Genomic DNA, 25,486 nt, shown 5'->3' on the forward strand with positions numbered 1-25,486 from the left:
TTCAGAACTTGTCCTATGCACTTTCGGTTCTGATGTTGCAGTGACACATATACCTCTTGCCATACAAAAACCCAGTTTTGAAACACCTGCAGTGTAATTGGCCAATGAGGTAATGTATGAATCTTTAGAGTGAAAGCATGTAAGCAGGATAGTGAAACAGTTGTGCCAGGTCAGATGCAGTTCCTCGGTGTAAACTATGGATCTGCATGGTTCCAGTATTATCATTTTTCAGATGCACAGTAGTATTTGTTCAATCATGCAAGCTGCCTATTACTACAGCAGTATTGAGGTAAGTCTGAACAAACAGTTTTTCATGTCAGTGCACACCTATGTGCTTAAAACAAAGATGTAGATATTCTGGATACTGGTGAAAGAAGCTTTTACCTACTCTAATACAACACACTGGACCAACACACAGATGGACAAATATGTTGGCAATTTGTCTGCCCTGTCCCAAAGGTGCTAAAAGAGTCCCTATTATGTGAGGTAATTCAGTGCCAGTGCTGAAAAACTGATCATAAGAGTTTGTAGATGAAGACTTGCATGGAACAGATAGAGCAAAAAGGTGCATCAAAAAGGCCCCAAAAGTGAAAAAAAAAGTTATGACCTAGGCGGGGATTGAACCCTGGCTGGTTATAATAACTTGGGGTTAAGGGAGGTGCACAAATCGCCACAGTTGTTTATCAGTGGTTTTGACAGGAATGTAGCTCAACTTTTCAGTGATCCTTCCCTACACCAGTGCCTTCATCGCCCTATAAAGAGCGAACAAAAGCACGTATTGATTTGCTACAACAACACTCGAGTTGCCAGATGATGGGCGTTTAATTTCGCTAAAGTCCCGCCTCGATACGTGCTTTGCATGCCAAGATATGATGAGCTAAAAGTCGTTCACAAAAAGGTACTGAGTAGAAAGAAAAAAATCTGTCAACACGTGGATTTGAACCCACGACCTCTTACACGCTAGTCAGGCGTTCTACCACTTGAACAGTATGTGCTGTGGTTTTCAAAGGAATGTTGCTCAAGTTTTCTCTACACCTTGGCCTTCTACGCGCTGTAGAGACCGAACGGAAGCACGCGTGAACTCGTGATAACAATCTTAGAGTAGGCGGATGATGAGCGCTTCATTATCAGCACAGACTATGTCGATTCGCGCCAAGTCTGGTGAGTAAGCAGCGTGACCGTCAGACAGACAGACAGACAGACAGTTTTCAGCTTTATATATATATAGAATAGATATATAGATATAGAATAGAATATAGATATAGATATAGATATAGATAGATATAGAAGATATAGATATAGATATAGATATAGATAGATATAGATATAGATATAGATATATATAGATATAGATAGATAGATATAGATTGCATGGCCAACCTTTTGAGTGCAAAGCACAGTCTTTCCTATGGAATAGTGATGGGATGGCTGAGATGTAAATTGAGCTTCTCTTTGTTGAGGTCTGCAATTATGTGCATTCGCGGTGCCAGGTCCAGTTTGCGCTGTCCCATTGCTGAGACACCGATTGCTGTGCAGGTCGCTGAGGCCCATATGTAAGATAATTTGTTTTTGTTTATTATGTACTGTTTTATCTTATTTCATTAATTTGTAAAAAAAAAAAAAAAAAATTAGAGTAGTTAGGTGATTGCTCTATTAGAGTATCCCGATCCGGCCGTGTACTCCTAGCACTGATTTATGCAGTATAGTCCATTCTTGCATAACCTTAGCACAAATTCTAGTAAATCAAGCAAAGTAAATTGGCTAATGACTACATCAGCAACTGCATGGGCATTGGAAAAAGTGACGGAGCACTGCCCCTCCATTTTTGAAAGGGCATGCAGTTCCCCCTCCCCCCTCCCTATTTCTCTGCCCCTGTTATGGACACATGGCCTCACAGTTTGTATCGCAAATTTATTTTAATGTAGGGTAAGCCTGTATTAATGGTCTGTGGGCAACATGTAGCTACCCACAGCCAGGGAAAACATACTTATACTATTACAGCTATACTAATAGTTACAGTTGATTGAAGTCGGTGGGGATTGGTTCCAAACATACAAAATGGTATGTACAGGCTCTCTCAGAATTTAAGTTGTCGGCAGTAAAATGAGTCCAGAAGTAGTTAGTTATGTGATGCTTGATTGTGTTAGTAGATAATGATAGGTCTAAGACTGGCAAAATAATGGTATGACGCTATTGGAGGAGTAGATAGTCAATGCTTGGGGTGATGGCTAAGGAATTCCATCTAAAAATAGTTGACCATAAAAGCTCTGTGGTCAAGAGTCAGTTATGATAGGGAGGGGGTCACTGTGAAAATGGAATTGCTCCACATATAACAGACTAAATTGGAAATTTGCACCATATAAATGAGAGGAAATTGTATAGAATATGTTATGTGAATCAGTACCACATAATATTCATTGAATGTGTAAAACAATTGAGTATATATGTGCTTCACCTGTTGTGGTATATAGTATTTGTAAGGGTCAGTAAAGGTTTAGCATGCATGTAAAGGCAACTTATAAATGCAACTGCATGTTTTTACTAGGGGGAGGACCCGGCATGCATCGTACACATGCTATAAGCATGTGTTGTTTGGTGTACATTCAAAATCTTTGAAACTCAGGACAAAAATAGTATAAAACACTACAAAATTGTTAATATACAGCAATAATATTACAGTCTGGTAAATGCAAACCACACAATTACTGTGGCCGGCATGAGCCAACCCATACACCATCTGTAACCTTGTCCTTGTAATTTAGTCCTCCAATTACAACTATTTTGTTGCTAGGTAGACCAACCACAGCTGGGTCTCTTCTTTCAAATGGCATTTGACCAATGACATCCCATTTGTCACTGATCTTGTTGAACATGTGAATGTCACTAGTACTGGTGGACACACCACTATCTTCTAACTTTGTTCCTCCCATCACCAGCACTTGTCTCCCTTGCATGCTGACAGGAGCTGAACGAAGCCACAGAAAATCCTGGTGAGAAATCCACTTCAACTGGAAACTGAACAAGGTGTCCAGTGAAGCAGTAAATACTGCCGGAGAGGCTTTACCATCTTGATCAATTCCTCCTAACAGGTAGAGTACATTGTCAGCAATCACTGACCGTAGCCCATACTGTGGTAGTGGTAGTTGATCAGTAGTGTACCACTGCTTGTTGATACTGTCAAACAGTTCGGTGGAAGGAATTATTTCATAACATTTTTTCCCTTCAGTTAGACCTCCAACTATGATTAGAGTTCCTTGGTGACCAACAGCTGAGGCTTTAAATCTTGGCTTAGTCATCTTGGTGCAGTACAGCTTTAACCTATAGCTTTCTAGTAGAAATATCTTCTTGGTCACTTTAAGGCCACTTGTTTGCCCTCCAGCAATAACCAACCGGTTGTTGAGAGTAGTCAAGGCAAACCAACAGCGAGAAAGGTCAATTGAAGCACCCCACATATCTTTTTCTGGGTTGTATACTTCTATTTTAAAAGATGGATCTCCTTTTTGTTGGTTAATACCTCCTCCAACATAGATGTTCCCTTCATGAAACACAGCGGTGTGGTATGCTTGATTCTCTGGTGCTGGGGTACCCTCTCGCCACTTGATACTCACTGGTCCACTGAACACATCTGGTACCTTTAAATAGTCAAATAATAGTATTGTGAATATAATTATTATGCTTACTACAAAAGGGTAGAATCCACAATCATGTTTTGCTGTATGCATTAGCATAGTACAAAACATTGATATGTATAGATACACATGTGTACACACACACACACACACACACACACACACACACACACACACACACACACACACACACACACACACACACACACACACACACACACACACACACACACACACACACACACACACACACACACACAAAATTTTAGTCCAGAAGATTGGTCCAGCCAGAGACCATTTTGGTCAACTACAGTTGGTCCACTAGACATTGTATCAGTTTTGTTTACCATTGCAAATGTATGCACAGCTTAGCTTGGCTAACTTGTGACTGCTTAGCTGACTGCCAGACACCATCTTATTAAGAATGCTGTATTATAATATAAGTGTACAGCAGTAAAATATTAATAATTTTGATGAAAGAAAAATTTGAGAAATCAGTAAAGTTCATCAAACGTTCATTATACAAGTTTAAGCCATTGCGGTTTTAAAATAGTCTGTGTTTTTGAGCAGTAATAATCAAACCTCAAAGTTATGCTTCACATCAGATGCTGTTTTGGTAGACTGTATCGATTTTTTTCTGACTAGTAAAAAATGGCAATTCCATGACCACTTTTCAGCTAACATGTTTTGATGGTTGATTTCACTTCTTGGGGTCATTTTATTGACAATTTAGCTCCCAGGTCCCTCCCAAAAGTCCTGGAAGTTTTTGCTATGGCATGAAATTTAAAATTGCTGCTAGTGCAATCTAAAATTGGGGTATGCTGCATACAGTAGTGCACAAAGACACTTTTTAAGATAAATAAACCTCAAGGATTCCAATTCTGGAATCAGTTTTATGTTATGACCTTTATTAGACCCAATAATCAATAATAGTTTCAATTGGAAGAGCGAAAAAAGTATAAAATCAAGGTAAAATGCTTCAGTATTATACATGTAGAAACTTTCAAGATGAAATTTGCACAACAGCATGTGCATGATCATGCAAGAATATTGAGATGTAGTATAAATACAGAGATTTTTGAGCCACTAGTTCAGTCAGTTTAAGTCGTCAATTTGGCTAAGTCACCTTTTATAATACAAGAATTTGCAGTACTAACTGCTATATTCCTAGCCCTCTGATCAGTGGCAAAGAAACACCAAAACAAACATTATTTTTTGCAGCTGCATCAAGAAAAGGTATGTGAACTAAATAATTATTTTGGTATCATAAATATTTAAGCTCATTTTGGCCATAAACATGTAGATTGTAGCAAGAACAATGGAGACAGCTCAAGTTCCATGCATGCTTCAGTGTGATGAGCCTTGTAATCCAGCCACGGGTGCCATTGATTCCATTGAGAGGTGGAAGAGTATCAGGCAAAAGGCTCTCCACTGGAAAGGTCTTGACAAATTTGGAAGTGTTCATGAATGCGTAGATTGGGTGAAAGGTCCAGTTGGACACTTTATTCATGATTCCTGCATATTGACGCTTAGCAATGCCAAAAAGATAGTGCAGGCTCAAAAAAGACAGAAGAAACGTGAGGTGGATAAACGCCAGTTGTAGTCTTCATCCATAGCTGAGGTTAGTTCCCAAGACGAAGCTCCAGCTGCCAAGAGGCTATGATCAAGTTTACGGCTGATTCATGACAAAAACAAATGTGTTTGGTGTTGCAACCAGAATAAACAAAGCAACCAGAGTCAAAGCTTTTGTTGATTTCATATGACCGTGTATGGGCTGTTTTCAAGAGCCACACAGTGGCCCTTGAAGATCAGAAAATGCGTTACAGAATCAACTGTCTAATTGATTCTGTAGCTGATCAGCCCTATATGCTCTTGAAATCAGGTATCATCACAAATGCTGGCTGAAGTATGTTCGGAAATTCCAGAAAATGAGTGAAGATGATAAGCTTCCACAAATGCAGAACACTACTTATCGTGAGGTTCAGACTATAGTTAATCTTTGAGGAGCATGAGTACTCCTCATTTTTGACAGTACTCATGCTCCTCAAAGATTACCTTTTGAGTGTGGTCAAAAACGTAGTCTGAACCTCACCATAAGTAATGTTCTGCATTTGCGAAGGCTTATCGTCTTCACTCATTTTTCTGGAATTTCCAAACATACTTCAGCCAGCATTTGTGATGATACCTGATTTCAAGAGCATATGGCTGATCAGCTGCAGAATCAATCAGATGGTTGATTTTGTCACACATTTTCTGATCTTCAAGGGCCACTGTGTGGCTCTTGAAAGCAGCCCATACACAGTCATATGAAATCAACAAAAGCTTTGGCTCTGGATGCTTTGGTTGCAAAACCAAACACATTTGTTTTTGCCATGAATCAGCCGTAAACTTGATCATAGCCTCTTGGCAGCTGGAGCTTCGTCTTGGGAACTAACCTCAGCTATGGATGAAGACTGCGATTGGCATTTATCCACCTAGCATTTCTTCTGTCTCTTTTGAGCCTTCACAAGCTTCTTGGTATTGCTAAGAGTCAATTCGCAGGAATCATGAATAAAGTGTCCAACTGGACCTTTCACCCAATCTACGGATTCATGAACACTTCCAAACTTGTCAAGACCTTTCCAGTAGAGAGCCTGTTGCCTGATACTCTCCCACCTATCAATGGAACCAAATGGGACCCGTGGCTGGATTACAAGGCTCATCACACTGAAGCATGCATGGTACGTACTTCAGCTGTCTCCATTGTTCTTGCTATAATCTACATGTTAATAGCCAAAATGGGCTTAACTATAGTACCAAAATAACCATTTAGTCCACATACCTTTTCTTGATGCAGCTGCAAAAAATAATTCGTTTTTGGTGTTTCTTTGCCACTAAATTTGATCGATTAGAGGGCTAGGAGTATAGCAGTTAGTACTGCAAATTCTTGTATTATTAAAGGTGACTTACCCAAATTGACAACTTAAACTGACTGAACTAGTGGCTCAAAAATCTCTGTATATACTTATACTACATCTCAATATTCTTGCATGATCATGCACATACTGTTGTGCAAATTTAATCTCGCAAGTTTCTACATGTATAATACTGAAGCATTTTACCTCGATTTTATACTTTTTTCGCTCTTCCAATTGAAACTATTATTGATTATTGGGTCTAATAAAGGTCATAGCTTAAAACTGATTCCAGAATTGGAATCCTTGTGGTTTATTTATCCTAAGAAGTGTATTGTGCACTACTGTATGCAGCATACCCCAATTTTAGATTGCACTAACAGCAATTTTAAATTTCGTGCCATAGCAAAAAAAAAAGCCAGGACTTTTGGTAGGGACCCACCGATTATGCTGGCATAATAATGAACATAATAGGTACCTGAAAGCATTGAGCATAATGCTAGCATAATAGGCGCAACACTTGTGCATTACCATAATTTCTTGCTTATCAAAATACATATCACAGAAAAAGATCGATATACTCTAATAGAACAGTCAGAGAAATCAGACAGCTGACTGTTCTATTAGAGTATATCGATCTTTTCTGTGACATGCATTTTGACAATCAAGGATTTAGAGTTTGTGCTTCAGCAACTTACTGTTTTCCCAAAAAAGTACAAATTTACTAGAAAACATGGGAACTGAGGTATAAATAACGAGCATAATTTGAGCATAATGGGTAAATATTGAGCATTAATTTAAGCATAATAGGAAAAATTTTGAGCAGTGCAGCATAGCATAATAGGTAAAATAATGAGCATAATCGGCAGGTCCCTAACTTTTGGGAGGGACCTGGGAGCTAAATTTTCAATAAATTTATTTATTAATTTATTAATGCTTTACAGCACAAGTGCTGAAGGTTTGTAGGACACCTGGTCCTACAGCCTGCTCAAAGACTTTAGCTACTTAAGGTGTGTTTGAAAAGTTGGAAATGACCCCAAGAAGTGAAATCAACCATCAAAACATGTTAGCTGAAGAGTGGTCACAGAATTGCCATTTTTGACTGTACTATGAAATAGAATAGATGGCTACGCTATTCATCTATTTTTAATCAATCGAGTACCAGTAAATATTATTATGCCTTTTCATATGAATTGCAAATCTCTTATTGTACCAACATGCTTAATGATTCTGCCAGCGTATTAAGTTACAATTTGTACTGGTATATGTAATTGGTACAAAAAAAGCACCGATTACCCAGATCCACCAATAGCCTGACTCAAACTCAAATGGGATAGTGCCAGGAGCAGTGGAGCAGGCCAAAGAGGGAGGGTCAGGCCAACTGTAAGTTGAAGACCAAAAAGAAAAATGGTCACAACCTGCTGACAATAGCTGTATAACTATCCAGATCCTGACTGTTCTATTAGAGTATCTCAATCTTTTCTTGCAAACAGTGTCCCATAAAAGTGCCCCCTCCCCCCCCGTCTCCACCACCTATGGATAGTGCTAGTTATAGTGTTCTTTGCATGGGAGGATCAAAGTGCTGCCGTACACTGTATTTTTCATACTGTTTCAATTAGCTACATAATTGTACTGTATGGGTGATACAGTACAGTTATGTGGATAATTTGACAAGGAATGTTATGAAATCAACGCCATTCAGACAGTACGATTCATCATGTGTAAATCACTAAAACTAGCCAAACCAATCTTACCAGTTAGTTCTACAACTAGAAGAGGGACACTTACTGATCACCAAAAATTGAAGCAGTTCGGGCATGTGAGATGAATGTTCCAACCAAGAAGACCAGGACTCGAAGTACAATATATACTGGTTAAAGCACCGCCGCGAGTACAATAGCACGAGGGCATAGGCAAAAGTCTAATTCAGCACTCAGCTTTGCCTTGTGCTGTATTCAGTTCGAGACCACGCCAGAGTACTATTTTTTCATATTGCACGAGCATGGCGGTGCTTTAACTGGTTTAGTCGTCTTCATTCAGAACGTTCATTTAGACTTGAACCACGTTGGTTTTCAGCCATCAAGTGTCTATATAGTACTAGTTTGATCATAAAACAAACAGATAGCATCATTTTGGCTACTTCTGGTGATTTAAAATGTTGTGCACATGATCAACAGTTCTGTATTTTCCTTTCAGTGTTGCATGGAAATAATACGTTTGATCTTTGCCCATGCAAGTGCTTTAAAATTTAACACATAAAGCACTGCATATACTTGTGTGTACAAAAATACAGCACTCAGGGGGTCAAATACAACATTTGGCTTCACCTCATGCTGTATTGGCCTCTCATCACATCCCCTCATGTGGTATTTTCCATACATACATGTGGCGGTGCTTTAACTATAACATACTGTTACAGTAACAGTGATTGGAGTAACTGTAATAGTGAAAGTTGCACTGTAAAACAAAGTCAAATAGCCACACAAGTTAAAGCTCCAGCATCCATAAGACTGGTAAGGCATGAGTGAAACAGAGATGTTGCCAGCATTCATGCAGATTCGAACCCTCTCATGTTTATTTGGGAAACTAGTCAAACTCTTCCATTTGAAAAACTGAAATGCACATAGCAACACTTTTAATACCTGATTCACATTGCACTGTTTCTCATCCAGGTACAACACAACACAAAAGGTTGAATAAGCCATGCTGATCCTGGGCCAAGCGTATGACAAGATGAGGTGGGTTGACCATATTTAGGGACACTAACTCAGGTTAATTGACAATCAAGACACACGGTAGTGTGTCGTGCGGCCCAAGAATCCGGCGCGCAACACCCGCGAGTATATTGACAGGAAGAAAGAAAACGCAATTTTCGCATCTCTGTAGCTCTGTGCTTTGATGAAACAAGACGATTTTTGCTGTGGAAATTCCCTCCAACTTCAGTACTCCACATTCCAAATTTGAGCGAAATCGCTTCAAGCGTTCCCAAGATATGCGACTTCAAAAATTGGCTTAGTTTCTTCGTTTTTTTTTTCTTCTTATTTTCCTTCCTCTTTTCGTATACTTACAAAAACTGCTATAAAACGCGAAAAATTTATCCGATTGCCTTGAAATTCGGCACACAGAAGGGAGGTATAAAGCCGCGTCTCTGTACCAACTTTGGCTGGAATACGATAAACAGGAAAAGAGTTATTAGCGATTATTCATGAAAAATAACACCAATATGTTGATTGTGGGCAGTCCAGTAATGTTGAGTCTCAGTTTGCCGTGGACTAAGAAAGTCCCGGTTTGTCCAGCACAGGCCATTTATGTGTTGGGGGTGGTAGGCAAGGGCAGTCCATCAAGCCCTGGAAAAAAAAATATATATATATATATAATATATATAAATAAATAAATAAATAAAATATATGTTGATTGTTGTCACGCCTATAGGGTAAACCGCGTATGGGAAGAAGCTGAAAATCGGTGGGTGAATAGGTTAACTATTGAACCTCAAACATTTTGTGGTTTGAAAGAAATCGAGCTAAAAACCAGGAAGATACAACGAAAAAACCAACAGTGTGTAACAATTACGCAATCGAGATTAGCTAATAAAAAACGACTACTTGCCACGCCTACCAGATAAACCGCTTGGGGTAATGCTTTGAAAATTGCTTACAGATGGAGTAATCATCTTAGAAAGACTCTACAATGGTGTAGAAGAATCAGACTTAAAGCCACGGAGTTATAACACGAAATCCAACTTGGTGTAGCAAGTGCGAGATCGAGATACTCTAATAGAGCAGTCATCCTAATAGAGCATTCACCCTGAAGAGAATTCAACTATTCAAGAGATCAGTTAGAAACAAGTAACCTCACTGTTAAAATGAAGAGTAACCACAACTCTCAAGGAGTTCCCAGTGTAGGGAGGATTTAACACCCCTGGAGAGTAACCATTACTCTAAAGGAGTAACTGGGGAGTAACACATGCTCTGAAGGTGGTGTCGCTTACTCTTCAGAGTAATAGTTATTCTCTTCAGAGTGTTGGCTACTCTCCATGGGATGTTAAATCCTCCCTACACTGGGAACTCTCAGAGTGGTGGTTACTCTTTATTTTTAACAGTGCTGTATAGAGATCAGCTACAAACAAATCACCCTGTAGAGAGTTCAGCTACAAACAATTCACCCTGTAGAGAGATCAGCTAGAAGAAGTTACCTTGTAGGGAGTTCAACTACGAAAAGAGATAGTTCAGCTAGAAGAAATCACCTTGTAGAGTTCAGCTACAAAGAAACCACCATGTAGAGAGTTCAGCTACAAATAAATCGCCCTGTAGAGAGATCAGCTAGAAGAAGTTACCTTATAGAGAGTTCAGCTACAAAGAAACCATCATGTAGAGAATTCAGCCGCAAACAAATCACCTGTAGAGAGTTCAGCTACAAACAAATCTCCCTGTAGAGAGATCAGCTACAAGAAGTTTCCTTGTAGAGAGTTCAGCTACAAACAAATCGCCCTGTAGAAAGATCAGCTAGAAGAAATCACCTTGTAGAGTTCAGCTACAAAGAAACCATCATGTGAGAGTTCAGCTACAAACAAATCGCCCTGTAGAGAGATCAGCTAGAAGAAGTTACCTTGTAGAGAGTTCAGCTACAAAGAAACCATCATGTAGAGAGTTCAGCTGAAAACAGATCACCTGTAGAGAGTTCAGCTACAAACAAATCACCCTGTAGAAAGATCAGCAAGAAGAAATCACTTTGTAGAGAGTTCAGCTACAAAGAAACTATCATGTGAGAGTTCAGCTACAAACAAATCACCCTGTAGAGAGATCAGCTAGAAGAAGTTACCTTGTAGGGCAAAGAAACCATCATGTAGAGAGTTCAGCTACAAACAAATCTCCCTATAGAGAGATCAGCTAGAAGAAGTCACCTTGTAGAGAGTTCAGTTACAAAGAAACCACCATATAGGAAGATCAACTAGAAGAAGCCACCTTGTAGAGAGTTCAGTTACAAAGAAACCACCATGTAGAGAATTCAGCTACAAACTACTGACACTGTAGATACATCAGCTAGAAGAAGTTACCTTGTAGAGAGTTCAGCTACAAAGAAACCATCATGTAGATAGTTCAGCTACAAACAAATCACCCTGTAGAAAGATCAGCTATAGAAGAAATCACCTTGTAGGGAGTTCAGCTACAAAGAAACCATCATGTAGAGAATTCAGCTACAAACAAATCGTCCTGTAGAGAGATCAGCTAGAAGAAGTTACCTTATAGAGAGTTCAGCTACAAAGAAACCATCATGTAGAGAGTTCAGCTGCAAACAAATCACCTGTAGAGTGTTCAGCTACAAACAAATCTCCCTGTAGAGAGATCAGCTAGAAGAAGTCACCTTGTAGGGAATTCAGTTACAAAGAAACCACCATGTAGAGAATTCAGCTACAAACTAGTGACCCTGTAGATACATCAGCTAGAAGAAGTTACCTTGTAGAGAGTTCAGCTACAAAGAAACCATTCTGTAGAGAGCTCAGCTGCAAACAAATCACCTATACAGAATTCAGCTACAAACAAATCACCCTATAGAGAGATCAGCTAGAAGAAGTTACCTTGTAGATAGTTCAGCTACAAACAAATCATCCTGTAGAGAGATCAGCTAGAAGAAGTCACCTTGTAGAGAGTTCAGCTTCACAGAAACCACCATGTAGAGAGTTCAGCTGCAAACAAATCACCCTGTAGAAAATTCAGCTACAAACAAATCACCCTATAGAAAGATTAGTTAGAAGAAGTTACCTGGTAGAGAGTTCAGCTACAAAGAAACCATTCTGTAAAGAGCTCAGCTGCTAGCAAATAACCTGTACAGAATTCAGCTACAAACAAATCACCCTGTAGAGAGATCAGCTAGAAGAAGTTACCTTGTAGATAGTTCAGCTACAAAAAAAATCACCCTTTAGAGAGATCAGTTAGAAGAAATTACCTTGTAGATCGTTCAGTTACAAACAATTCACCCTGTAGAGAGATCAGTTAGAAGAAGTTACTTTGTAGAGTGTTCAGTTACAAAGAAATTACCATGGAGAGTTCTGTAATAAATATATGTATTACATATATAAAATGTACAATTACTGATGAAATCAGAAATATTTAAAGTATTCAACATCTGTTTCACCTTTTCTTCTTCCTGTGGTAAAGAAAAAAAGATAGGTTTAAAAAACCTCAAAGCCGGCCATAGGCCGGCTTTGGGGTATATAAATACAAAAAGAAGTGAAATCTAATCCAAAACAGCCAAACTGTAAAAAAAGGGTGCGGCCCCCAAAAAGGCTAGGGTGAAAAAAGATGTGAAATCCAAGGTGGCGGCTAAGAAATGGCTGTGATGGTAGGTTAATGGTAAAAATTTTAATAACAACAATTCAGGTGAATTTTGTGCCAAGACCATGCGGCACAAAAATTCACCTGAATTGTCGTTATTAAATTTTTTACCATTAACCTACCATCACAGCTATTTCTTGGCTGCCACCTTGGATTTCACATCTTTTTTCACCATAGCCTTTTTGGGGGCCGCACCCCTTTTTTACAGCTTGGCTGTTTTGGATTAGATAGTCATTTGCTGGACCTTAATAAGTAATATTCTACAATGTGACTATGATAATATTAAACCATAGATACTATGCTAATTACATGGGATTGGAAGCTCCATTCATGCGCTGGCACTCCTCATTGTATTGGAAATAATTAATTTGGCAAGTGTGTCATATACATTTGCTGCGTTGCTATGTTCTATTATAAGAAGTTGGAATTTGGCAGCTGTAAGTTTGTCAGCTAGATTTGTAACTACTACACTAAACCACTCTTAAATCACTTAGCTTCAACATGAATACAGTAGTTGTCAGTAGGATGCTTAGAAGTACCCAAAAGATACCTGACTTCGTGCCTGGTTATCACTGAAAAGCTATGTAGAAAGAGTTCATGATCAGATGTACCAACACGTAGCACAAGCCATTTGGAATCGTCTCAACCCCAATATAACAGTAGGTTTAATTTATGTCTTCAAAGACATTGCAAGGGGTACACACAATGGTTTCATTGCATTGCCTGAGAACTTTGTATTACGAGACAATTTAGGTAGAAATACTCATTCATATTATTTCATCCTATACACTTATCTTGTGTTCTTCATAGCCTTAGCAAAGTAGGCATCTAAAAAACCAGAGTTTAAACCTTTTGTAGCCCTCACTTACTGGAATGTAAATCCATGAATCTACAAGGAGTGCTTAGCCAGAATGCATGCATTCTATTGAGTCTGCGAACAGAGCTTCCAATCCTGCTAATGTAGGGATTTTCTCATTAAACTGTTCTGTAATGCTATCATCCATCTCTTGTTTCAGTACTTATGTGTATTATCACTTGGAATTTTAAAGTTAATAATTTTTATTATACTAGTGCAATTATTTAATGTCATAAACTAAACCACTTTGTGTGTGCACTCAAAATTTGAGCATATAAACAAGTTCCCACTTTTAAAGATGATACTTAAAACTTGTAAACAACAATTACGCACACAATGTTGCTGAGGTGCAATAATTCCTACCTGTATTTGAGGCATCCTTGTTGCTGGCAGAGTTTGTGTTTGTGATCGCTTTATATGAGACTGAGTATCAGGAGTTAGGTCACTAGTTGATTGAACATCCTACACAGAACCACAACATACACTTATTAGCTGATGACCACACAATTAAAGAATCACCAGGTAATTGCTGCTGCCATGGGTTCAATAATTTACTTTTCTAATACCCCATTCACATTATCCCATTATGTTTTCAAACTGGATTATTTATATTTAAACTCTGTTCACACTATTGTAGTACACATTAAATGCTTACCATTGAGTGTGGCATCAAATTAACATAGACAGGAGGTGGGTGACTTCCCTGATCATCCATTGACTTATGGAGCTGAAAAATCATTACATAAGCAGTGACGCATGAAAAATTACTAATCTATTGCACAACGAGTGGGATAGAGATACATATGAATATTGTGAGTTCTTGGGCAGTAGCATAATGTGTAATAACATAGACTCTGGTTATTAGTATAATATTATAATTATTTGTGAAATTTACCATGCACATGTGTCTTCTAAGAGATTGGGGCTGTAGTTTGTAGCCAGTTTTCCACTGAAAGTGTCAGGCGGGCAGGTAGACAAGCATAGGTCTCATGTAGACCAGACCAACTTTGTGTGTGTGTGTGTATGTGTGTGTGTGTGTGTGTGTGTGTGTGTGTGTGTGTGTGTGTGTGTGTGTGTGTGTGTGTGTGTGTGTGTGCATGTGAGTATGTGTGTGTGTGTGTGTGTGTGGGGGGGGGGGGGGGGGGGGGAGGGAAGTGGTCTGGTACACTTGCAATAAAATTTCTGTGTAGCATTCTAGTTTCATCTCAGACCTTGTGGTCCAGACTAGTAGCGTTCCACCAGCTCTATGGTGGGTGTTGATTGGCAAAGCCATTCACTACAGAGCAAAATGCTTTATAGTATAATAGTTACAGCACCTAAAGCATAAGAAGAGAATGGCTTTGCCAATCAACACCCACTGTAGAGCTGGTGGAACGCTACACAGAAATTCTATTGCAAGTGTACCAGTCCACTTTTTCCTGCCCCCACACAAAATAAAAAAGTCAGTATGGTCTACGCGAGACTAAGGCAGATAAGCAGTAGAAAATCCCATTGAATAAAATTCTGTAGCAAATTGACAAAAGTGTTTTGGGTCTTTTTTGGGCTTGATTTTACCCGACCAATACTATCATGTTGTTTTGATAGAAAATTGAAGCAGACTTTTATATCATGGGCCACACCCACACCATAGATATACTAAGCCCAGGTATCTGGGGTTAGTATATCTACGGCTGTTTTGATTTGCTTTAAAGGTAGCTGATTCTACCTATATAACATTCATCTCTCATAGAGCTAGTCATACACTGAGCTAGTCATACACTACTTTATTTCAATTCAAAAGTGATGGGGAAATATTTATAGTGAAAACTTTTGTTACACTAAAATAACATGCACATACACAAAAAATTCAAATGGGAAGTGTTAAAGACTGAAAGTTCACTAATTGACTCCATGTACTTTTGCATAAATTGACACAAGATAGCGTAAGTGACCGATTATCGAACGGTACCTATTATCGAACATAAAAATCACATAACGTATTAATATAATTAATTAATATTGATCATAACACACGTACATACTGAAAACTACAACATACTACTACTTATTACCTAACTATATACTTATTACTACCTATACGTATTTAACTTAACCAATGTCAAAGTCAGGAAATTCGTCCTCAGCAGTAAGCGAATACTGGCGGAGTATCATTTTTGCATTGTACCTCCACAAAGTCACAGACGGTTGCTGGAGAAGTTGGCGCCTAGCAAACTTTCGAGGTAAACCGTTTCTAACAGTTGATCTGTCAGCTATGGATCCTAAAATTGATAGGGCATATGGTGACCAAACACCAAAGGTCTCACATACAAGAGGGATAAAATCTCCTCCATTATCATTCACAATGTCCTGGTATTGGTTGTCCTTAGCTATCTCACCAACAGCAGCGGCCACCCCAACCTGAGAAGAAGCAGAAGATATGACAGCAGACTGAGTGGTACTCCTGACGGAGAGATCAAAATAGGCAGGACGACCAAGATGAAAGTCAGGGTGGTATATGTCGCCAGGACGAGATCGGTCAGATGAATGCCTTGCTCCCTAAGAACACCAGGGTGATCTTGGAGCAAGGCATGGTGTACAACAGACACTAAAGAATTATTACGCTGGATCCTCAACGTATTCGGAAGTTTACAATTATATTCTGCATACTCGTAAGGTGTTTATATGGAGAATTCCAATAGTGTAGCCTATTCTTACTGAGTATTCCATCCTTTAGAGTTTATGTGTGGACATCACAACAGCCTTGATAGCTACTCATCACCACTGACGAAGAAATGAAGAAAAAGAACACAGAAATTGCCGTGAAAGAACTACAACTCGAGGGTGACTTTGGCGGCAGAATTGGCCGACTGTTCATCGTTTTTCTGAGTAAAAGATATATCCACGAAGACTGTACAGAAGGGGTTGCTGTAAGCAAGGATGATAAGACTGTGTTATTGTTTGTAATGTGCTGATTTTTTACTGTACGTATTTAACACTAAACGATTCGCCGTTGTAACTCACAAGTGAACAGTGATGGGCAAGTTACTTTGTAAAAGTAACTAGTTACATGTTACATATTACTTGCAGCTGAACTATTTAGTTACAGTTACATATTACCAATAAAATAAAGTAACTGTAATAATATTACATATTATATTATTTTGTGCCCACAGTCTTAAGCTGTCACGTTTGAAACTACCACCTTATCACGTGACACGATTGCGTTGTTGGACAATGTGCAAATCATGATTATAAGTAAGAAGCTGGTGTAAGAAGAAGCTCATTCAGTAGTCTTCATTACTTCGTTGTGGCTAGGCGTTACTCAGTGGATTACTAACAAGATTAGTAACTTCGTTACTTGTAGTAATAATATTATGTAATATTAGATTCGTTACAGTAACTATATTACTTAGGTAACGCGTTACATTTGTAAGTAAAGTAACTTGAGTTATATTACCTGTTTTTATAGCGTATTTCGTTATATTACTTAGTTACCACAAAAGTAATAATATTACGTAACGCGTTACTTATGTAACGCGTTACTCCCAACACTGCAAGTGAATGCTTGTATCAAAACTATATTTCAGTTACAGTATCATGGTACTTCAGATAATACGTTGATATAATAATCAAGAGTGTGTAGGTTGCACTGAGGTCACCAGAGAAGAAAAGGTGCAAAACGTTCGATAATTGATTAACGGAAATTAATGGGCGTTCGATAATAGGTATCGAGGTATCGGTGTTCGATAATTCATATTTTACGGAATGCAGAAATCCACTCATAACACGGACACTAATTGGATACTATTGCTCAAGCTTACGTGAGGTATTCTACGAGAAAGGCGCTACCTCCTGCTGAAATTTCCAGGTTGATACTACTTTCCTGGAGACATTTATGAAGTAAAGTATAAACCTTGTTCGATAATCGGTCACTTACGCTATCTTCATCATGACTATACTACACATCAAGGTAATTACCTCATTTATTGTTCTAATCTCATTCATTAGAACTTGCTGCTGCTCATTCTCATTTCTCAGTTGCTCTACTTGATGATATAAAGTGATAATATCTTGTGGACACGAACGTGAAGACTTGTTCATGTAACAATCCTTGCTTGCTTGGATACTTTCACAGACAGCTGCTATGGTTGGCCTCACACTGGGATCATCATCCAGACACTCCTTTACCAGTGGTCTCATTTCTTCAGCCTCTCCTCTCATTGCATCCAGGTATTGTTGACGACGCTGAACTTCAGTAAATGCATTATTGATCTTTGTGGTACGGTCATACACCACTTTATCAGATGGATGAGGCCAATTTTGGTTAAATGTGTGCAGAATTATTCCGCCAAATGAAAATACATCCATGGGAGGCCCATATTCTGGCTTATCACACAGTGCTTCAGGTGGCATGAAATCGGTAGTCCCCGGAGCTTTAGTCATTGTTTTTTTACTGTCAGCCTTTATCACTTTGGCCACTCCGAGATCACTGATCTTCGCTACATGATGTGTCGTCAATAAGATGTTGTTAGGGGAGAGGTCTCGGTGAACAATGGGAGGATCATGATTGTGAAGATAACACAGGCCAAGGGAGACACCATGGACAATTGAAAATTTTATATGAACAGGAATCTTCTCATATTTATCCACCAGTGAGGTCAAACTATCCGCCATCATCTCCATAACCATTACTGGTAGCCGCATCCTTCCCTGCAAACTTCCTTCCGGCCCTGAGGGATAATAAATACCTAGGAACTATATAACGTGTGGATGACGTAAAGCACTACATTGATAACACTCAGCCATAAACGACTCAATAATTCGCCGCATTTGCACATCGTCAACTCCGTCCACCAGAATGGAATGAATCTCTTTAGCTGCACAGATCGTTCCATGATAGTTAACCGCGTACACTCTCCCGTAAGCCCCTCGTCCAAGTTCCTTGTCACCCGGCAGTGTCGTTACTGCTTTCAGTTCAAGATCGTGAAATATGCCACCTGATGCCATTTTACTTCGATCACAAAAATGGCAGAAGGGTGTGGTTCAAACAAACCTTATAAGCAAAAAAAACCCGGCGAAAATAATATTGCACGTGATTTTACACGAACTCTTTTAGGCCCCTATTTGGTGATTATTAGTTTCTCATCCAGCCTTTCTAATTATTATGATGCGGGCGGGAGGGTATTACCATTATGCCATTATTTTATAATATTAACACACTGATGTACAGACCTTGTCCAAATTGTCTTTCTTTCTTACTACAAACATTTCCTTCACCAGCTGAGTTCTACTTTTCGTGATCGCCAACTGTTTTTCGACACTCAACTGAAAGCCGACTTTGATGAAGTCGATAGAGCACGATTGCAACTGGCGCTGCAGCAATTTGCTAAGGAAAACAACAGTTCTCCTGGTGATATATAGCGCATTGTAGCGTTCATCAACAAAAATTATAACAGTTTGATATCACGTGTTCTTCTGAGCATGCGCATGCAGAGTAAATAATGGCTTACCATGCGGTAGCTTAAGAAGGATGCGGGCGGTGGATGAGAAACTAATAATCACCAAATATAGGGCCTTAAGGAAATCGGAACCTACCAATGAAATTAAATTTGATTAGTACTTTCCCGTCGTCGGCCGCATGCTTTTACTACACCCACATGAAAATTCGGTATAGCTGTACTCTAAAAGAACAATCATTTCATTAGAGGGGAAACAGGGTTAAAAGCATGTGCCGATGTGGTTAAAAGTAGTTAAGAACTACTGCTTGTCGATAGCAAACTGAGTTGGTCAAAGTGTTCTATACCATATTCGTATTTTGTAGCTACCATGCATACGCGTATGGTACATACCATATACGTATACGCGTACGGTACAACCATACGCGTATGCCACAACAATTCGTACCATATGAGTATAGCTAACCTGGTAGCTATGCGTATAATATCAAGCAGAAGGTTATTGCACTGCCATACCTATTGACTATGACGGATGGCACTCTGCTTCCATTTCCTTTCAGGAAGGGGGGATTAGGGGCTATAGTCTCGCTTAGCGGTTTCTGTTCAGTGAAGATCGAGATACTCCAATAGAGCAGTCATATTTTGATCTGATTATTCTATTCTCTAGAGATGAGATGTATTTTTTTACTGCGATTAAGATATAACTTAATTGATTTGCTTTACTGCATGATGCATACCTACCTATATTATGCAATTTAAAATAAAAAATATTGATGATATAAGTGATGAAACTGCATGACATCTTATTTTGTTAGGACAATATACAACATAACTGCATGCAAGGGTCTAGACTCAGGGGCAGTATGCACTGATACCCACAGGTGGACAGTACAGGAGCCCTAGCTGGCAAGATTTACACTTATAAATGAACATCTGAGCACCATAGATCTACACAAAATCTAATTTTTATAATAAAATATAATAACAGCTAGAGTAAACAATGACTGGAATTCATTTCCCTAATATATTGTTGATTCTCCTTCTTTAAAACACTGCTGGACAGACATTACATTTATTTGATTTTGTGTAGTAATTAGTATAACTAAGTACATACTTTATGGATGTACATGCACTAGCACAAGCCTTTATATCCTTAGCAATATAAATAAAGACTACGCCAAAATCTTGCCAGACTCAGTACAATACAAGCATGCTTTACATACAATAACATATTATTACTTTTTATGATTTTTGTGGTTGCTATACTTCTGCCAAATCATAGAATAAGCACTGATACTGCTGAATGAATGAATTGTACCAGACATTTGCTTGAGACAATCTGCAGCATTCTACTATAGTCATCTAGTGACTTGATCATGTATCTGTAAACATTATGCAAAGATAAATGGTATATAGCTATAGCTGACTTTAAATTAATGCTTTACAGAATTGTGCACAAAGTTTAGCTACAACAACATAATTGCAATATTGAATGATACTTTAGACTTGCAGGTCTACCGGTGTCACCAGTGTCTAGCACTGGTAGCTGCATGGACCCGAGCTGGACATATATAATTACTAGTAGGTAAAATTTTAAGGGGTATATAGGAAGAATCCTATAGTTAAATAAAATAGTTCATAAAACAGGAATCATGGAGCATTAATTTGCAGCAGGAACTACAAAGTACAAAATTTATTGCTGGCAAATTTATTAACAGAACATTCCAAATAATTTTTTAATATAAATTTATTTGATGGGATAGATCAAATATTGGTGTACTGTTCCACATGCAGTCTTGGTATAGCTATATGATAAAAACAATAATTCATCACACTGTTGGCAGATCCAGTCTTGAATTGTGTTAAGTCCTGCTGATCTGGTATACTTCACGAAACATGATATCACCTATGTACAGCTAGTCATAAAATCAAAGGAAGGGGGCTAAATATAATAAGTCTTGATTTGGTGTAATGTGTAACAAATGTATCTCATTGTCTGCTTAACAAATGTATTCATTTCATCAAAGTATCTGGCACAATAGTGCCACCACCCATGGATTTCCATCTTGCATTTTTATAATAGTTGACTTCATTTCTCCACAGTGAAAAATGCTATTGCTTTAAAACTACATGCACAAGCTGGTATAATACATGTTCTTTAGAATAGTTGAGTTTAAATTATCTAGCTGTTGCATAGCAACTGCATACACTGAAATCATATGGTAAACTTTAATTTTTGTTTCTTCTTTCACACAGTACATTGTGGCTGAATTTGCTACACATATATTGCTTCCTATTGGATTCATGATCCATTGTCTAAATGATATAATGCAAAAATCAGGCCATTATTGCATAATGCTACTCCTCCTTCATAGAGTTAATGATGTAATGTAATGATGTAATATAATGTAATTTATGCATGCCTGTAATATAAATATTGTGTAAGAGTTGGTTGTTATTGTGTGCTTTCAGTTATTGATTAATAATATTACATACAGTGGTCAGTGCTGCCTGTATACACGGTTTGCCCAAGAGCCTATGCTTCCCTACAATTAGAACAATACCCACACACGTGTCTTTACAAATACACTTGAAGATAGTCAAAGATTAGTACAACAAAGCTATAGAGCGATATTACCCAAAAACTCTACTAGGGGCTTCTCTATATACTTGTACGAACTTTGTAAAAATAATGTGCTTGTGTTTATGGTGCCCAATTATCATTTCAACATAAAACCAGAACAGTATGCTCCTTGCTTTATTCAGAAAACTTGAAGTTTGATCTTCTAAAGCATTATTTAGGACAAAGGACATTGATTTCTGTAAGGCTGTAGAACTGTTCCAGCATATTGATATTTATGATTATTTTTTCAATGAATATCATTGAATGCATGGTTTTATGATATAAGCACTAAGTCAGTAGAGGTAGCGTTGTAGCTAAACATAAACATAATATAGATTTTGATATAATTATCCATAATTCCATATAAATACACATTAAAAATACTGCATTCTGATTAGTTAAAATATAGCAACCATATTAGTTTGCATCCAAATCGAGCCAATTTTTTCAGGTATAATCTGGTATATATTAATTCATTAAAGATTTTATTCTATTGTTGCTAGATAATCTATTGTTTAGCTTTAATTTGTTAGTACACTTATACTTAAAAATGAATATTTATGTCTGGTGACACTAAAGGAGTGTTGAGCAGACAATTTCAATCAGATGAGCTCAAGAAGTACAATGCAATGATTGCTCAAACAGAGGAAGATCTGGAGAATGCTAATACAATAACATTGAGGGAGGTATAACAAAGAGATTTAACTGTAGAGAAAGCAATGTTCCAGTTTGCAAATTAACATAAATCTGGCTGTAGCTTATAGCGTTATTAGACATGCTACTCTAAGACTGATGTGTATAGTAATTAATTGTGCAATAAATTCTTATTAAACTGTAGTTTGCTGAATCTTTGCTATTGAATGAGGCATTATCTACTGAGATGAAGCACAAAAACATACCATAGCAGAGATTTTATGGTGAGTTTATATATGAGTTCTAATGAATAATTCAGTAATGAATGTATGTAGTATCTAAAATTGTTTAATTTTTAAGTGTGTTGTAGCCACTCACTATACTTACTGTCATGCTTGTGGATGGGAAGACAATGTGTTTAGCTACTCTTATCTGAATCTACTCTTTAAGTTAACAACATCCACATTAATTTGTGCTGCATGCAGGTCCAGTGTGATGAATGTGAGTGGTGGTACTATTTACAGTATGTAAACAAGAAAAGTACATAAACAAGAAATTGGATCTTCAAAAGAAGAAAAGTGTATATAGCAGCCGGATAAAGATGCAAAGATAGTAAGGGGCCATGTTGCACAACTGATGATACTTACAGTGTTCATTTTTTAAGTTGTTAGCTTTGCACAAGCAGTATAATTATGTATAATTCAGTTAGAACTTACTAGCTACCATGCACATTGTAATTGCTCTCCTTGCTTTTCTACCCATGCAGTAAATTGTCAGTTATCCACACTTATAATTGAGTATATAAGACCATGCAACTAAATACTAGAGTGGACAGTTTTAAATTTTCCTTCTTCCCTTCAGTGATTAAACTATGGAATAATCTATCCCAGAACATTGTTAACGCTCCCACATACACTGAGTTTTGTAATGATTTGGACACTTTTATAATTACACCTGTGCATTATAATCATACATGATTCCTGCACAGTACACAATATAATATAATAATAATGTATCTGATAGCTAAAGTAGCATACACAGTACCATTCATGTGAAGTTCTGCAGACAACATGTGCATGATCATGTACATAAGATTTAGATACATCAGTAGGACTATAGTGGGAAATGCAAGTGGGCAAGGCAAGGATAAAATGCATGTGTGCAATGTGCTGATGAATAAATTATTCTATAGTTACAGCTAAGCAGATCATTATGTTGTGTTCTAAGTTTAATCAGCTAGAAATTCTTGTAAGGCTGCAGCACATGTTGCTGTCAGACCTTCACTCAGTGCTGGTCACTGTAAAGCGCTAATAACAATAGATCCATTGTAGCTAGGTGATGGCAAGGCTAAGACACCGAGAAAAGGCATAATACGCACATGGTACGTACCATACGCATATGGTATACTAAGTAATAGAACAAAAGCACTGCAAGTATGTTGTGAAAAAGGCCACCAAGTCCTTAAACTACTTGCGATGTTCAATGTATGGATGCAGCCAAGTTTGCAGCATACAAAGCAATTGGTCGTCCATCGCTGGAGTATGCCGCTGTTGTGTGGTGCCCGCATACTTCAGATCAGTATTAAATTACTCGAATCTCTGCAAAATAGGGTAGCTCGGTGGATTTGTGGCTGTCACTGGAGTCCTCCAACAAACTCTTGGACCATTCCATCAAGTGATTGCTGCTCTCAGCTCAGTGGCGTAGCCAGGTCTCCACGGATGGGTGGGCATGTTCTATACCATATGCGTATTTTGTACCGTACGCGTATGGTACATACCATGCATACGCGTACGGTACGATTTTCCGTACCATACGCGTACGGTATAGACATACGCGTATGGTACGTACCATATGCGTATTATGCAGTGTCTTCTAGCCTTGCCATCACCTAGCTACAATAGGCTGTCTTTGCAAGCATTTCTAGCTAAGTAAACTTAGAACACAACACAATAATCTGCTTACTACTGAGCTGTAACTATAAATTTATTCATCAGCACACACATGCGTTTTATCCTTGCCATGCCCATGCATTTCCCAGTATAGTCCTATACTAATGTACCTAAATCTTATGTACATGATCTCACTTTGTCTGCAGAACTTTACATAAATGGTACTGTGCATGTATGTTACTTTATAGCTATCAGAAGCATGCAGATGGTCTTATATACTCAATTATAAGTGTGCATGGATAACTGACAATTTACAACAGAATTGGGTAAATAAGCAAGGAGAACAATTACAACATGTATGGTAGCTAGTAAGTTCTAACTGAATAATACATATACTGCTTGTGCAAAGCTAATAACTGGAAAAATGAACTTCGTAATTATAAGTGTCATCAGTTGTGCAACATGGCTCCTCACTGTATTTGCATTTTTATATACTATGTACACTCTTCTTCTTTTGAGGATCCAATTTCTTGTTTACATACTTTTCTTGTTTATACATACTGTAAATAGTATATTCATCACACTGGACCTACAGCACAAATTAATGTGGATGTTGTTAACTTTAAAGAGTACATTCAGATAAGAGTAGCTAAACACAATGTCTTCCCATCCACAAGTATGACAGTAAGTAGCGAGTAGCTATACAACGCACTTAACAATTAAACAATGCTACTTAATATACATTCATTACTGAACTATACATTAGAACTCATAAACTCACGATAAATCTCTGCCATGTTATGTTTTCCTACTTCATCTCAGTAGGCAATGCACATGCCTCATTCAATAGCAAAGATTCAGCGAATTACAGTTTTTAAAAAATTGATTGCACAATTAATTACTATGCACATCAGTCTTAGAGTATAGCATGTCTAATATTGCTATAAGCTACAGCCATGCAGATTTACATTAATTTGCAAAGTAAAAACATTGCTACAGTTATATCTCTTTGCTATACCTCCCTCAATGTTATTGTATCAGCATTCTCCAGGTCTTCCTCTGTCTGAGCAATCATTACATTGTACTTCTCGAGCTAATCTGATTAAAATTGTCTGCTCAACACACCTTTAGTGCCACCAGGCATAAATATCCATTTTTAAGTGGAAGCTATAGTGTACTAACAAATTAAAGG

The 25,486-nt window shown here is 38.0% G+C and overlaps 1 protein-coding gene and 1 long non-coding RNA gene across 2 annotated transcripts; both read right to left on the reverse strand.

Moving 5' to 3' along the window:
- Window positions 1-2,607: 2,607 nt before the first annotated feature.
- On the reverse strand, window positions 2,608-18,714 carry LOC136256019 (uncharacterized). The gene is made up of 4 exons (XM_066048931.1): window positions 17,672-18,714; window positions 14,370-14,441; window positions 14,078-14,176; window positions 2,608-3,632 (listed from the first exon to the last, which is right to left on the reverse strand). Exons 1-4 carry the CDS (start codon window positions 18,395-18,397, stop codon window positions 2,703-2,705), a joined length of 1,827 nt encoding a protein of 608 aa, XP_065905003.1. The 5' UTR covers window positions 18,398-18,714; the 3' UTR covers window positions 2,608-2,702.
- Window positions 18,715-24,598: 5,884 nt separating this feature from the next.
- On the reverse strand, window positions 24,599-25,159 carry LOC136256239 (uncharacterized). The gene is made up of 2 exons (XR_010701395.1): window positions 25,076-25,159; window positions 24,599-24,883 (listed from the first exon to the last, which is right to left on the reverse strand). It is a non-coding gene; the product is annotated as an uncharacterized lncRNA (long non-coding RNA).
- Between the last annotated feature and the right edge of the window lie 327 nt (window positions 25,160-25,486).

This window comes from Dysidea avara, chromosome 5 (assembly GCF_963678975.1).
Source record: "Dysidea avara chromosome 5, odDysAvar1.4, whole genome shotgun sequence".
NCBI lineage: Eukaryota > Metazoa > Porifera > Demospongiae > Dictyoceratida > Dysideidae > Dysidea > Dysidea avara.

What these genes read in the sequence shown, in the direction of transcription:
- LOC136256019 (XM_066048931.1), bottom strand. Translation starts at nt 18,397, where the DNA reads ATGCGGCTACCAGTAATGGTTATGGAGATGATGGCGGATAGTTTGACC. An exon ending in AGATTAGAACAATAAATGAG is followed by an intron (nt 14,442 to 17,671) that starts GTAATTACCTTG and finishes ATGATTTTTCAG; the next exon opens with CTCCATAAGTCAATGGATGA. An exon ending in ATTTGATGCCACACTCAATG is followed by an intron (nt 14,177 to 14,369) that starts GTAAGCATTTAA and finishes GGTTCTGTGTAG; the next exon opens with GATGTTCAATCAACTAGTGA.